At 41.1% G+C, this 16,714-nt stretch overlaps 1 protein-coding gene across 1 annotated transcript in view; it reads right to left on the reverse strand.

The window, feature by feature from the left end:
• LOC101863621 (succinyl-CoA:3-ketoacid coenzyme A transferase 1, mitochondrial) overlaps positions 1 to 9,324 on the reverse strand; it is a 44,357-nt gene extending 35,033 nt beyond the window's left edge. Inside the window, exons 1-3 of the mRNA XM_005109747.3 lie at positions 9,071 to 9,324; positions 668 to 776; positions 170 to 303 (exon numbers count right to left, since the gene is read on the reverse strand). Coding sequence (XP_005109804.1) covers positions 170 to 303; positions 668 to 776; positions 9,071 to 9,148 — 321 coding nt within the window. The 5' untranslated portion in view covers positions 9,149 to 9,324. The remainder of the gene's footprint in view (positions 1 to 169; positions 304 to 667; positions 777 to 9,070) is intronic.
• Between the last annotated feature and the right edge of the window lie 7,390 nt (positions 9,325 to 16,714).

Raw genomic sequence — 16,714 nt, forward strand, 5'->3', positions numbered from 1 at the left:
AAGGAGTGGCTGTCTTAGACAATATTGACTGTATTTACAGATTGACATATGCGGAGGGAGGGAGGGGAGGACAGAGAGAGAGAGACAGAGACAGAGACAGACAGACAGACAGACAGACAGACAGACAGACAGACAGACAGACAGACAGACAAATATTCTTTCCCAGTACCTGTTGTTGTTTGAGCAGCAGTCCCAGGCCAAAATCGTCAACCCCTGCATTGTTGCTCACCACGGTCAGACCACGAGTTTTCCTCTCCAGCAAAGCACTAATCAGGTTCTCTGGGATACCGCACAGACCAAAACCTGAAGAGAAATATAACATAGAAATACACCGACCTACAAGGATATATTACATAGATAACACACAGACCTTTCGGAGAAACATTACGTAGACAACATATAGACCTTGAACAAAAACGTTACACAGACCTTTGAGGAAAAAAATTACATGGATAAGACACAGACCTTTGGAAGGAAATACTACATAACCAACCTTTAGGAGAAATAGTACATAAAAAATGGAGGACCTGGGAGCAGGAGGGGGGAGGAATAAAGTGCACAATATCACACATCCCCAAAAAAGGGATGGTAAACTAAAGCAATATCTCAGAGTATAGTCTATCAAACCCAAGCATTGTATTTAAGAAGAGAGTAGTTTCACACTCACCCCCAACTAACAGTTTGGCTCCATCGTTCACATCATGGATCGCATCAGCAGCAGATGAGAAGAACTCAGCATCACGTCTTCTTGATGTGGAGAATTTCTGGGCTTGGATCTGAGAAGGACATTAAACGCAACATGAAGTGAAAATATACGGCACAGCTCTATACACTCAGAATGACATGAGATGACAATGTACGGCACAGCTCTATACACTCAGAAGGTCACAAAGAGTAAATTCAATTCACTACAAACAAAATGTGGTTTAAAAACAAATCACAAATCTCTACCTATATAAACTGTTTCTAAGAACAAAATGCAGAGGGAGAGAGAGAGGGGAAGGAGAGAGAGAGAGAGAGAGAGACAGGGAGACAGAGAGACAGAGAGAGAGAGAGGGAGGGAGACACAGAGAGAGAGTGAGAGAGAGAGAGATTTTGTTTTGTTAGAGTAAAGAGAAACACACAGACAGACAGACAGATATACACATCCTTCAACCACCCAGAGAGAGAGAAAGAGAGAGAGAGAGAGAGAGAGAGAGAGAGAGAGAGAGAGAGAGAGAGAGAGAGAAAGAGAGAAAGAGCTTGAGAGAGAGAGAGAGAAAGAGAGTGAGGGAGGGAGGGAGAGAGAGAGAGAGAGAGAGAGAGAGAGAGAGGGAGAGAGAGAGAGAGAGAGAGAGAGAGAGAGAGAGAGAGAGAGAAACAGACAGACAGACAGACAGACAGACAGACAGACAGACAGACAGACAGGGAGAGAGAGAGAGAGATTGAAACTGCTCTAACAGCCACTTGTACAAAACAATCACCCATACAAACTCCCACGCACATCTTTAACAGCCACTTGTACAAAACAATCACCCATACAAACGGCCACTTTCTATTTTTTTTCTCCCACGCACATCTTTTACATCATAATGAAACTGTACGACAGCCACATCTCTCCTCAACAATGGGTGGTGCCTTAGACAGTTTCAACTGTCATACTAATACCACAGCCTACACATATTCCTCAGGGGGTTCTCGTGGCCTAGAGGTTAAGGTGTTGGCCTCTCATTCAAAGGTCCCGGGTTCAAATCCAGGTAGCGACCGAAAAATTTTCTGCTCTAAAATTGTCTCCTTTCACCTCCTTTCCTGTCTCTCTAGCAATGTTCTGTTGTCTGCTTTCATTTCCACTTTCTGCCCCCACCCCCCCCTCACCTCCTTTGCCCCCTCCTTTGAACTCCTGACTCTTTCTGCAGCCTTTCTACTGCTACTCCTTGGCTCCTCCTTACTGCTGTCTTTCTGCCACACCCCTGATCTTCTGGTAGGAAAGATCTACACCTAGCCTTCCCGGACAAGAGCGAAAAACCTCGGAGGGCCCGTGTGCAAGTTGCGCACGTTAAAGATCCCTTGGTGGTCTAAAATCGATAAGAGTAGGCTTCGGCCGCCACCCGGGCAAAATTCAAAATTTCCTTACAACTGAAAATATTTGGTGTGTCCTGTGCGCTCATATGACCTTATGCAGTTGCGAGCGCCGTAAAACACTTTACAAAAAAAAAAAAAAAACCCAGCATATTCCTCCACAAACCCATATTATACATACACATATGCACAGGCATACAATATACATGTACAAACAAACATCTTAATAGTTGTTTTAAAAGTGAGCTGTGAAATGATCATTTAGTTCAGTGAATGTTTCCCTACTTATTTTCTCCTCTTCCCACTCTCCCTTCCTTTCTTTCTCCGCCTTCCTATTATTTTATTCTTTCTTTTTATTTTCTTTCTCTGTCGTGCTTTTTTTTCTTATGTTCCCTCTTCATATTTTTTACATCAAAAAATTTTTTTTTAATGTTTTCTCTACTAACCTATTTTACTTTTCCCAAAATTTACTCCTTCCCACTTTACCTCCACCCTATCTCAATCTCCTCCCACCTTTATCTGGACTTTGATCAATTGATACCAAAAACCACATTCTCCAAGAGGGACTTTGATAAGCAAACCCTGAGAGATCAGAGTCCAAAGAATGGCCCCTTATCTCCCCCTCTCAAGTGTTCGTAGGGCGTTGATATACTACAACACACCACAACAGGATCTTTATCTGTCATGTTGATTTAATATATATTTTCCATGCTAATGTTCCGTCTCATTGATGTGTATTTGTCAGGCAGATGAATATCTGTCACATTAATGTTGATCTATATCTGTCACATCAATGAATGTATGTCATGCCAGGGAACATCAATCATGCAAACTGTTTATTAATTAGTGATATTGATGAACATCTGTTGCATTGATGTACGATAATTGTCATTTCGATGTAAATCAAATATTTTAATTTTTGTAAGTCACATTTACGACTATATTACCTATTGACAAAGAGTCTATACTAAAGTGTATTTTCAGATTGTTCCTTACCACCCTCACCCTCTACCCCGAATCTGACAACAGGACAAGGCACAGCAAGCCTGAGCCTGAACTCAAAAAGGAGCAAACAGTTATTCCATTTCAGATCAAAACTAGTTCCTGTAACTTAACAATAGGAACAGTCGTGCTTTTCTCGACCCTTTATAGAGCAAGAACAACAGACAGTTTAATAAACAACCCTTACTAACAACTGCAAACTGACCCAAGCTGACCTAAACACACACACACAACACAATACACACAAACACACACACACAACACAATACACACACACAACACAATACACACAAACACACACACACTCTTGCAGGTAAAATATAGTTAAAATCTGTCCCCGTGGTTTTATGCACTCCGCACAATTTAGCAAAATTTTATCATTTTTTGCATACTTACTTACTACCCGTTACGCCATCTGGCGTTTAGGGCAGCAACAAAGGATCTCCAGCTCTGTCTATTTTGGGTCATCTTGGTCTGATTATTTTCCTTTATCATTTTTTGTTAAAATTAACAGAGTGGCATAATTTCACATTTTTGGGCTCAGTTTGCATAATTTCAGAATTTTTCTTGCATAAAACAACTGGGACAGTAAAATGGTCTTAAGACAGCCTTTTGTTATGGAGAAAAGTGGCTGAAGGTTACCATCTTATCTTACACACATTATTATAGTGTGAAAAATATGCAAGGGAGGAAATGGAAAATGACCATGAACTCCACTATATAATACAGGTGATTGTCTTATACAGGTGACAGAGCAGGTTTGACTGTATTTTTAAAAAAACAACTACACACTATACACAACTAGACACTATCAATACACAACTACACATGTGCATGCATACACAAACACATGCACCCCCCCCCCCCCCCCCCCATCCCGGACCCAGAAACTGATGATGTCATATATCACTATACTGTATATTGTGAGTTGTGACAAACTGCCACAATGGCTTGGCATCACATTGCAGGCCAACAACACAAGAAAGTATTCATTTACACAGCATTTCCAATCAAACTATTATGAAAATTTAAAGAAAAAAAATATTTTGACACAAATGTGCATGTTTCTGTACTCTACTTTCAATAAGTAAGTTCATTTAGAGAATACATGTTATTTGATCAATTCTTTTCCAACCCAAAACCATTTGACACTAAAGCTGCAGTGATCTTTACTAAACAACTTATTGGGTGTTTCTTACGGGAGGGATGGAGGAAGAGGAGGGAAGCACAGGGTCTGGCAAAAGTAAAAGTATAACCCCCCATGTTTTTGAACACATCGACTTGATGGATGATCAGGTCTGTTCTTGTACTGTACTACACAAAAGTCAAAAGTCGTCCACATCCAGCCCAGAGTACAATGTTATCCCGTCCTGCAAGACGATATAAGATGAATTTTCCATCTAATCCAGAAAATCTGTCAGTTCAAGGACAGCAGTAAATGAAAAGACCCCACAATTTGGTCGTGTGAAAAGTGGAAAGTGAGTTGGTGTTCCTATCTGCATTACCACTCAAGATTCTAATGTCTTAAACAGCAGCTCCAGGGACAGGACCACTTGTTCACTGATAATGCATGATGTAGTGAAGGCATTTCAAGTGAAGCCACATTTATGGGAGACAAAAACATTCCAATGCAACCTGTCTCACTTTCCTTGTTGAAAAGCCATGGGAACCAAGTCAGTGTCATGGTGTTCCCAAATGCACACTTCATTGAAAAACTGAGCTCACGAACAAAGTAATCTCGAGCTGTTTTGAAACCAATTTGTCATTGATGTGGACATCTCAGCAGATATGGAACTCATGGAGCTGCAATGTAATGGGACACTAAAGGTTAAGCACAACACTGTGGGGCCCGCACAGTCAATTTGATTAAAGCTTGAAGAGGTGCCTCTTCTCCACCTACATGCGGAAAGAGCCTTGAGCCAATTCGTGAGGTACAAGTTATAATAATAATTAGTAGATTCCTATAGCGCCCACTCCGTTTGGGCTTTTAGCACTTTACATCTTAATTTGTGTGAGCAGCTGTTCTCTGTGATCAAGATTAACATTAACCCTTCCAGCCCTAGCCATTTTTGTGCACTCTCTAACCCAAGTCCCAGCCAATACAGCAGTATTTCAGAAGAAGAGACATGCATTCTAAAAAGTGATAGAGTATCTTTGTAATAAGGTTTACATAATAACATATGACAATGTTTAAAGGTAAATGAAAAAATATGAAAATTAAAGCTGAATTAGGTTCGCTAATTTTTTTTAAAGCGCAAATTCTGTACCCCCCTAAACTGAGATATACGCTCTTGGGACAGTGGGAGGTACAAGCGCTGCTGAAAATATACACGCATGGGGCTGGAAGGGTTATATATTTATAAAATGGCATTGCCCAAGACGACAGCCTGTACAACACAACCTTTTAATTTCAACTTACCCTCCGTTCTCATTTCACAGCATTTCTTTTTAAACACTCACATTCAGCCGCGGTTCGTTAACTGGGCAAGACCGGCAGAGCCGGTCACTTTAAGTCAACTGTAGTGCACAAGACATTGGCTGCTGGTAATAGTTCTTATTCAGTTTTAAGTAAATCCAAATTAATATCAAAATTTATCAACATTCATCACTTTCCCTATAAAAATACGCTCAACGAGACAATAAAGGCTCGCCGATGTGTTGTCACAGAAACTCGTTCCTAAATCTCAGTTTATCTCACTTGCTCACAACATTGTTGTCACCTCAGCTGCTGTCATGATGCGCACCTTCATATCGCATGCTCAGTGGTGATGTCAACCAGGGCTAAAAATTGAGCAATTGCCCTCAGAGTGGAAAGAGCCCGCATGAAGATCACCTTTCTTGCCAATTTGGCCTTCTGGAGCTTACAAAGGACAAAACTATCTTGAACAGTACATGTTATAATTTTATCAATAATAATTTAGCATTAAACCTGTCTCTAGTCACTTTCAGTTAACATACATATGTACTGTCATGATGGCTCAAATCTTTATCGCTAATTGAATTTTGAGACATCCACAGTTCTGTTTGGTGTTCTGTTCACTGCTTACTTCCTGGAACAGCCTTACCTGGCCCCAAAAAGTACAACCGGCGAGTTGGTGGTTTGGCCAGTCTTTAGTTTAGTTTTAGTAGAGATTTTACGGCGTTCGCAACTGCATAAGGTCATATGAGTGCCAGAAGATTAGCGGTGTTACAAGAGAGTAAAGAACATAAAAAAGAAAGAGGGGGAGATAAGGATGATATATGTTCCATAGGAAAGAAGGAGCAAACCACACCAGAGCACCCGCCAATCACCCACAGGCCAGTCTTTATATAATATAACAGGAATTTTAACGGAGGTGAGAGTCGAGGGCTGACTTGTGAACAGCACTTAGCTGTCAGTCTGGACCCCCCCCCCCTTTTCCCCCTTTTCTCCGTTCTCACCCCAGCCCCAGTGCTCTGATATTAGTATATATATGACATAATTTCTCGCTTAATACAGTATTATGAGAATTGCGATAGGAAATAGTTGTGTGCTTGATTTATTCAATGTGTGTATGCGTAAAGTGTATTGTATTCCTATTGTTTAGGATCTTACCTAGACATGGTCTACTTTTGACAGTGTCAGTGGTGTGGTACAACTTGGTTCTTTGTTACTTCAGAAATTTTTAAACAGAAATATTTATAAATCAGCTCGTTAACATTATCATTATGTAAAATAAGGATTTTTAATGGCGGCTAGGGGACCATGTTCCCAAGGGCTCTACGTGTGTTTGTGTGTGTGTTTTTCGTGGAAAAAAAAAGGGGGGGGGGAGCAAACATACCGGTATAAAATGTGTCTGTGTGTGTATGTGTTTGGGAGGGAGGGGGGGAGTGAGAGGAAGACCAAAGAGACTGGGGGTAGAGGAAGGGTGGGGGGCCTGGAGATTAATACAGTGAAGACCATATATAACAGGCCCGGTTATAACAGGGAACCGATAATAGCGGGGAATCCCTGTTTTTTTTCCTACTCTTTGTCCCTCTATTAAAAGTTATCGGCAATAACAGGACCTCATCGGAGCCCAATGTGTAAAAAGTAAGAGAGAGGGAGTAAGAGAGAGAGAGTAAGAGAGAGAGAGAGTAAGAGAGAGAGAGAGAGAGAGAGAGAGAGAGAGAGAGAGAGAGAGAGAGAGAAAGAGAGAGAGAGAGAGAGAGAAAGAGAGAGAAAGAGAGAGAAAAAGAGTAAGGCAGTGATGGAGAAAGCCCACGCAAGCCACGCCACAGCAAGCACATGCAGCGGGTGAAGCGAGAGAGTGCTGCGGTGTGCTGCAGACTTCGATCCAGCCAAAAGCCTAGCTCTAGCAGCTATGCTACCCATGAAAAATAAAATAAATACACCTGGATTAGTCCACAAATGCTTACTTCCCTTGAATTTCTGATTTTACAGGGATCTGATATAACAGGACTTTTTCTCTGGTCCCATCATCCCAGTACTGTTATGTCAGGTTTCCACTGTATGAATACGATAGCCGGTCAGTTAAAATTTCACAAACCACCAGCCGGCCCTGCTCACAGTCACACCCACATTGACATAGATCTATAGGCCTACCTAGACATCATAAGACAAGATAAATTAAGAGATACATTTTTGTCTTGATGCTTGTACACTAGTGCTGGGACGATACCACAATTTAGGAATCGATGCGAAGTGATACTTTTTCAAGGAATCGATTCGATACCGATACCTAATAGACCTTCTTGTACTTGATCAATAAACTTTTTTTCTTTACCAATACACACACCAGGCACCCAAAATCAACACATTAACTTGACAATGCAAATGTTTTTTTGCATAATAAACACTTAACCTGTGAAGGATTATAATCCTTTCAAAATGTTCCCACAGAATACTAGTCTTTCTTGATGCCATGTTGATTTGTAAGCGAAGAGCGCGTTTCTTTTTTTAACCAGATGTTTCGATTGGACTTGAAAACAACAAGATTAAGAGTATCATCCCTTGAATCAGTGAATTGTCTGGGAATAATTAGTCCCCATATCGATCCTTTTCGAAAGTATCGATTCGATTCCGATACCCTGAAGGTATCAGGGTATCGATGCATCGAATCGATTACCGCCCAGCACTATGGCACACATTGGTTTGGCGTTTCACTGGTTTACGTACACACACACACACACAAAGACGCACGTGCATCAATACAAAAACATACTGACACACACACAACCCCAAACCTCCCTTTCCACTCTCCATCTTATTCTTATTTTATTTACTAGAAAAAAAAGATCTAATCTAGATCTAGAATATATCTCTAGATCTAGAATCCGGAATTGATCTTACTTAATAGGCGATGGGAAAAGTGTTTTGAAGATTCAAAGCAACTGGCTGTTGAGAGAAAAAAATGTGGGTTTTTTGGCTCTCCACTGTCTTCTTATTATTAACCCTATCCGTACATCATTTTTTCCTATAGTCGTATCCATACGACATGGCCGTCATGGGAGAACTCTGACACGTGCTACCACTTTCAAAGAAGAAATGTTCTCATTAATCCAATCCCTATGCAGAGATCTTCATACTAGAATCTAGATTAGATATTTTCTCAATCTAGAAAAGTATATTATTCTAAAATGTGTAGAATACAACCCTGGTGGTACAAAATGACCCTGCAGCGTACAGATAGGGTTAATAAAATAAAACTCTTCTCTTGATCAGAGCCACTCATGGCATGTCATCATCATTGTTGTAACAGCTGCAGAAAATAATAGGTTAATAGGCAAGCTGCTGCACTTGAATTAGATCAAGTAAAAGCACACAAGTCAAGAGACTTGAACAGGCCTAGCAAAAGACAGAATCCCCAAATTTGTTCCATGTGCGGCGAGGGGAGTGGGGACACGGCACATTCGTTGCTAATTGCCCTTATTGGGTGTGTGTGTGGGGGGGGGGGGGTCATTGATGCTAACACTTGGCTAAAACACTAGATCTAGAGATCTAACAACAATTTAATATAAAAGTAACTGGACACGCAATATAAAAACTTACATAGGAAGCGGGACTTCGGCACAGCTGTCGTCCTGCGCTGAACTTGAACAATGAAGAAAGTAAAATCGCTTTTGCCATGGTTATCGTCAGTAATTTCGAAATGTCTTGTGAAAAACAGAACTTAGGGGAAAATGGTTTATAAACTCTGCAGCAAGACTTTGAACGCAACACTTTCTTCTATAAAACTCTTTCGATTGACATCTGACTTCTGCACCGAGTTGTAGCCTCGTCGTAGGTCAGGAACTAACAACTACAACGACGAAGGGGACGTAACTATGAAAAATAAAACCTTTTCCTCCAACATGCGCGATCTGTGTTGTGGCAGAATGGGCGGGGCGGGACGGGCGCTGCGCTCTCTGATTGGCCAAATTGTGTTTTAATGCACCGAGTTTGCAAGAGGACTTTGCCCCTGTCCCCCAGGTTGGCCTAAGCTAAGATAGGCCAAGATTATATATCATGAGACGATACCCACGAGTACACACACACAGACACACACCCACCCACAAAAGCCATCTTCTCCGTTGTTATAATTATTATGAAGCGCTCGGGTGGATCTTTGTCCCGATGTGGTCGCCAACATATCGCCGTCTGACATACTGATCGGGTTACGGGACCAAAGTATCTTTTCAAATGCCTCAAGAAACATCTCAAGACCCTGCTGCCTTCATTAGCTCGAAGACTTACACTATAATATATTGTAATTATAACCTCGACTGTTTGGGGCCGACAGTACATGTATGACAATTAATTGAGCATTGTTACCGTCTTCCCTTCTCCACCCCACCCCACACAAGATTTAAAAGGTGTGTGACAAAAATTAATTTTTAATTGTCATTATGTGGGCTATTGCTTTTTTTTTCAAACCTATAATTATTAGAGTTCTTTATAAAAACCAAATAATATTATTAATGTGTGTAATTATATTGATACACTGTGTGTGTATCAGGGAATGAAGCAGGCGGTGACGTCGTATGGGTTGTAACGTGTAAAGAGGGTGATACCGTGACCAAACACTGAGATCGCTCAAATCATAAAGGATGGATAAAGACTGAAAAGACAGTGAAACTGAAACACGCATAAGGCAACGTAAAAATAAAAATTGATTCAAATTATTACAACATTGTCAGTGGCAATAGGCCTACCATGTTTGAAGCCTGGATAATGGATGCACTCTAAAATGTGTCTTTATACTTTAATTGTGTCCTTTGGTTTTCATGTGAACAAATTTGCCGATGACTGTTTCGTAGAACAATAAATTCTTCAAGATGAATCATTCATGATGAAAACATTTCTTTTGTTTCCCATCCACAACAGGGTGCGAAAATTCTACCGTTTGATGTGGTCTCTATATTTAGTATTGGGTGTAAGCTTCACATAGTTTACAGAAAAGAACTAAAAAGATTTTTCAATAAGTATTCTACATTGCTGCTGCATTGAAGAACAAATATTAGATTCCAGTTTTAAACAACCTCAACTCACTGATACAATACAATAAATAACGCGCTTTTTTCAGTAAATTGTTTGTCTGAACACAGAACACAGGCGTACACAGTTAACATGCTCTAAACTTCATTCACGTGTAGGCTCAACACACAATCTAAGAATATAGATTTATATATTTTGTGCCATTGAATCATCACTTCGCTAAAGAAAACACACAGAGTCGAGGAAAAAAGGGGAGGGATTGGGGTGAGGGGGGAGGGGGTGGCTAGGGTTTGGAGAACGAGTTTGTGCAAAGTGGGTCAAAAGTCAATCCATGCCAAGGCACGCCCATAGCGCGGATTCAGCTCCCAAGCCCAAGAAGCATCAGTTTCTTTGTCTCGGCCTTGACCCAAGCAAGGTCAGGACCCTTGATATTCAGTATATATGGGAACCTAAGCGTCAGGGGCTTAAAAGACATATCAATGAAATTATCATTTTCTCCGGCCATAAAAGCGCATGATTGGATGGAGCTACAGTCATAGTGTAGGCCTAGTAGACACCCAGACCAATCAGATAACTCTTCGAGTTACCAATTGTATCTCAGGAGTTCTGTTTGGATGTTCAGGGAGTTTCAACCTTTATTAGAATACATTATTATGTTTTGTCCCTTTTAACATAAAAAAAAATGTTTTGTGTTAGACTAATTTTAGCCAGAGACATAACTTTTTTACGAAAAAGGTGGGAGCCGAAGCTGCTAGCCCCACCCCACTAGACGCCACTGATCGTCTTTCTAGGGCGCCTCCAAATCGGCAAAGTGTGTTTTTAAAAATTATTGTTGAGAAACACATTGCATTAGACTGAATATTTACTTGAAACTTAATTTCAAAAATTTATCATAAGCGATACCGCCCCTAGCATTCACCTTTGCCCGGAGGCCCTTTATGCTGGTGTCTCGTTTCACTTCGCCTAGAGTAAAGCAAGCACACGCTGTGACCACTCCTTCGCACCCCCCCTCTCTCTCTCTCTCTCTTTCTCTCTCTCTCTGGCTCTCTCTGTGTCTCTGGCTCTCTCTTTCTCTCTCTCTCTGTCTCTCTCTCTCCTCTCTCTTTCACACACACACACACACACACACACACACACACACACACACACACACACACTCTCTCTCTCTCTCTCTCTTTCTCTCGCTCTCTCGTTCGCGCTCTCTCTCTCTCTCTCTCTCTCTCACTCTCTCTCTCTTTCACTCCTTCTGACCCGCCCGCCTCCCCCGTGATATTTATACACTCCCTTGGCCTTGAGCCTACCCCAAGGACCCTTGACCTACCCATGTTTTACCATCCTAACATTTATCTCAGATCATCTAGTGACAAAACAACCCTTGTTAAGCCTAAAATAAAATTCAAATCATATGGCCAACGCTCTTTTTCATATTTTGCCCCACTTGTTTGGAATAGGCTTCCAAAAACTATCAGAGAAGCAGAAAATCTAGAAATTTTTAAGAAGAAACTAAAATCATTTCTGTTTTCATCATATTTCGATTAGACAGAATGCATCCAAGCTGTAGATCGTTGTGAGTTTGTATGTGCGTATGTGCATATGTATGTATGTGTGTATGTGAGTATGTATATGTGTCTGGTGCGTGCGTGAGTGAATATGTGTTTGCATGAGTATGTAACACTATGTATCTTTAAAATTGATTTGTAAATCCATTATATGTATCATGTTAAGCGCATAGAGCATTGCATAAGTGGATATGCGCTATATAAATGCAATCCATTATTATTATTATCTCTGCGCCAAGGAGCGCTCTTCGCTCACACTTTCATTACAGTCGAATAGGGTAGTTTTTTTACTTTCCCTCCTGTCTCACACTTAGCTACCAGTTGTCAATTTTTTGTTAATTATTGATGCGCTGAACACGAATATCAACTTCATTTCCGCCGCAAATTAGATCTCATAGTCTTTTTAATATCTGATCTGTTCTTAATCGAGATAGACACGTGCTTTGGACCATTCGGGGAGGGGGGGGGGGGTTCCAGGTGGGCCTGCGCTGTGGCAAAAGAACATCTGGGGGTGGGGGGGGGGGTAACAGGGGGGTGGGGGGAATGCCCCCCCTGTTTTAACCCTCAATTTGATAATTTTACAGTTAGCCTACTGCAGTTTGACCCAAGAAGCATAGTGCATCTGTGTGCGGGAGTGAAAGTAAAAATTTACCCAGAATAGTGCAGACTTGATTGCTCTGTTTCGTATTCTTCACCTCATTCTCATTTCTTGTCTCACTAGAGAGTTTATGGTCTCACAACATCTTTTAAAAAATAATTCAGAATCCGTAATGGAATGTGCTGGCATTAAATTTCGAAAAAGACCTCTCTTTCTCTCCAATCCAGGTTTATTCACATTTGACAGGAAGTTATGATGTGATGTCACTTTTTGTTGACAAAATGGCCGGTATCAGAGGTAAGAATTTTGTGTAGATGATTCTGTTCTTTGTTGTTATTACGAAGCCTAATTGATTAGGGTAGATTTATGAATTATGATGTTAACAGATTCGTTTGACAGGATTTTGTATAGATCTACCAGATTTTAGTACTCTGTTTGGCTGTCCTAGGCTGTGAGTTCCCAACTTCCCAGTTTCAGGACCGTTCTGACACTTCTGATTCTCCATCGTTCTGACCACTGAACCTATGACTCGCTGACCACTCGGATAGCTAGAGAACGACAACTAAACGCCTTTGGGCGATATTTATAGTGTAACAGCCATCATGTTTAACGTCATTGAGGGATTCCTACTTTGTCAGTCATGCCGACTTGGATTATTAGACTCTAGGCCTATTTATTTTCTTTGCAACTTGCAAAACTAACTGATCGGTTTGGTTTTCTGTTTTTGTGCCGCACCCTTCTTCCGCAGAGATTGATTCTGATGCCGTACAGTACGTAAACTGAGAAGAAGAAGACTAAGAGTAGGCGTACGTCAATTTAGGTGCGAAAGCAAGTTCAAACAAAATTCAACGACGCAGTGCAAATGATCGACCGTTTCGATCCGATTTCTTTTTAAGGCTAAGGCAAATTAAGGCGTAGTTCGGCTCGATTCGAAAAGTTAAGTCTTGTAGCTGTAGCATCTTTGTAGACGATCAAATTAATTTACTTTTGTGTTTTAGCATCATTTTTAAATCTTTGTTTTGGTCCATTTGATCGTCCACATCGATAGTGACGATAGACAGTGTTCAGAAAGAGACAGTAGCAATGCCAATGAAAATTTAAATTTTCACTTTTGCCCCCTTTTTTTTGGTACCTAAGAAAGAATTTTCAATTCTAATAATCATGCTTCTTGAATTTTGAGAATCAATTCATAAATAAAAAAGTTTTGGGGTTGTAAAGGTCGGCAAAATATGGATGACCCACATATAGGAAAATACTCCTAAAAAGTGGACCACGCAGTAGCAGATTCTGTAAGAAAATCGACGATATCTCGGTAACTAATCCGAGTGTTCGAGAGAAACTTGGCTCCCCGATGTGTTTTTGAGTGTAGAAATCATTTCTGCAGTCAGATTTACTACCAATTTCGTAGTTATTTTGTTATAATTAAAATTGTGGTGTACATATTACGATTTTGCGAAAAAGGGGTGTCGGGATGAGTCCATTTTATTTATAGCATCGTATCACAACATGGGATCTTTAAGAATATATGTCCGCAGCGTGACTAAATAATTGCAAAGCTTTTTATGATGACTTTAGACCATGCTAACCGTAAAAGATAAGTTAATTCAATCTAGCATGCCGTACAATTAAAAATTCCTTTTCCCCGTTGAGACGCGAACACCCCGAGACGAGATAACCTCGCGTCTCAACAGGGAAAAGGAATTTTTAATTGTACGGCATGCTAGATTGACATACATTTGCCACGAGAGTGAGGGGAAAATGGCCGGTCTCCGTGCGAAGCCGCTTTGGATAGGGGGGTAGTCGTAGATTTACGATCGGGTCTAAACAACTACTTGACATAGAACTCTCAAATTTGAGCACACTATAGAGGATAGATAGATCTATTACCATCTGGGCGTTGAAATTCAAACTCCTTATAGTTTTCGGTGTACACGATACGAAAGTGTTCCCGACACCAAAAGTATAGGTTAATTTATGTGTACGAACTTCAACGTCCACATATCATTAGTTTGCCCTATTTTCTGATTGGTTGCCGAGTTTCATTCGGATTGGTTCGGAAATAGAGCAGACCGAAGTTGACAAAGTTAGTCACCTACGCTTCGGCCGGGTCCGCAAAATCGCCCGTAAACGGGGACCAAATTTTCGCCTCGCGGGAAAGCCCGATTGGCATTGCTAGAGACAGGGAGAGAGGGGAGGAGTAGATCTTGCGAGAACTTCCGGGCAAAACAAAATGGCGACCCGCGTAGTTCGGCTCAATTCGAAAAGTTAAATAGCCATATATAGCATCTTTATAGACGATCAAATTAGCATACTTTTGTGCTATAACGTCATTTTTTCTTAGCATTTGTCAATTTGATCATCCACGCCGATAGACAGTAGTCCGAAATTAGCAATGCTGGCTAGTCTCACCCGGGGTGAGAGGTTGATCGTATTTTTATTCTCAAGCGGGTGAGGATAGCCACTTCCTTCTTTTAAAGTTTTGTAAGCACAAGAAATTTTAAGCACTTACAAGAGATTGGACTCAAGGACGCTGTAAATGGAGTAGAGCTAAAATATGGGGAAGGAGCTTGGAAATTGCCAGAGCCAACAGCGCGCTACGCAAAATCATCACTTTTTTAGAACAGAGTGTCTACGTACACCTAACCGGGCACCTTGTCACAGTGTCTACACGTACGTACACGGTAACCGGGTACCTAGTCACAGTGTCTACATATACAGTAATCGGCAACCGGGCACGTAGTCTCAGTGTCACGTTCACAATAACCGGGCATGTAGCCTCAATATCTACGTACACACGGTAACCGACAACCGGGCAGGTAGTCTCAGTGTCACGTACACGGTAACCGGGCAGTTCAGAACTCCAAGTTCAGTTTTTGTCATCCGCTGTTGCCTTCAACCCCACCCCTACCCCAACCGTACCTTTATAAAAAAATCAATAATCCCCCCATTCCGGAGCGTAGTACAGCTTATAAAATGAGTACCCACCGTCGCTTCGAAGCGCAGTGAATATTGTTGTTTTTTAAAATTGTAGATTGACAGACTTACTTAGCTCCCCTTGTTCAGTTTGACATTCGAAGCACAAGGTTGTGAATGTGATGTCATCGCATCGCAGTGTGTCGTGCGTGATTAGAGCCAGTCTGTTTTGATAAACCCTCCACCCCCTCCCCCCCAAAAAAAACCCAACAAAAAAACGACAAAACTAAACAAACAACAAGGCAAACGGCCAGCCACCATAGCCTACTCGTGGGGAGATCCAAAAGGTTTTTATACAATTTGTAGGTAGGCCTAGGTATGGTGGGGGGATGGCAGGGGGGGGCTAATGAAATGAGAGATAAGATTTAAAGAGTATATTATATTTTTTATTATAAGCCGTGCTAGGCTAAAAATACACGATGTTACACTCATATTGCCCTTGGAAGTATTGTTTGGCAGAGTTATTTGAGAAGATTAACGAAATAAGCTACCAATAAAAGAACCTCCAAAAGATACGACCTAGCAAACATCAGTGTTGTGCGACTCCACTACAATGTGCGTGTGTTTGATCTATCGCTCAGTGCTTGCTTTGTAAAAAGTTTTTCTCTTGTTCAACCCCCCCAACCTTTTTTTTCCAAGCAGACACTAGACACAAGTGGTCGCCTGTTTTTATTATTCCCCCTCTCCCCTCCCCCTCTGCAACAGTCGCCTTTTTAAAAAAACAAAAACAAAAAAACCCCCCCAATGTTTCATCACTGCACGCGCTGCACAAACCATGGGGGCATGTAAAGAAGCAGACATACACTGAACTGAGAATCACTGGATGAATACTGCTGTGACTGTGAATAGTGAATATTCAATAAAGAATACTGCTAAATAGACTCGCAGTATTAGGCCTTGCCTTAGGCCTACATGTACATGTATAAGAAAAAACTATTCGCTCACAGTATTGGAAAAGCATGGGTAGTGACATTGCGCTTTGAAGTTTCAATGATTTTTAAAAAACTAAAAATCGTACAGCACTGCTACCTACTACCGCCACCACTACTACTACTACTTCCAACTACTTAACAACTAGATCGCTTTATT

Source organism: Aplysia californica, unplaced genomic scaffold, assembly GCF_000002075.1.
Source record: "Aplysia californica isolate F4 #8 unplaced genomic scaffold, AplCal3.0 scaffold00811, whole genome shotgun sequence".
NCBI classification, from domain to species: Eukaryota; Metazoa; Mollusca; class Gastropoda; order Aplysiida; family Aplysiidae; genus Aplysia; species Aplysia californica.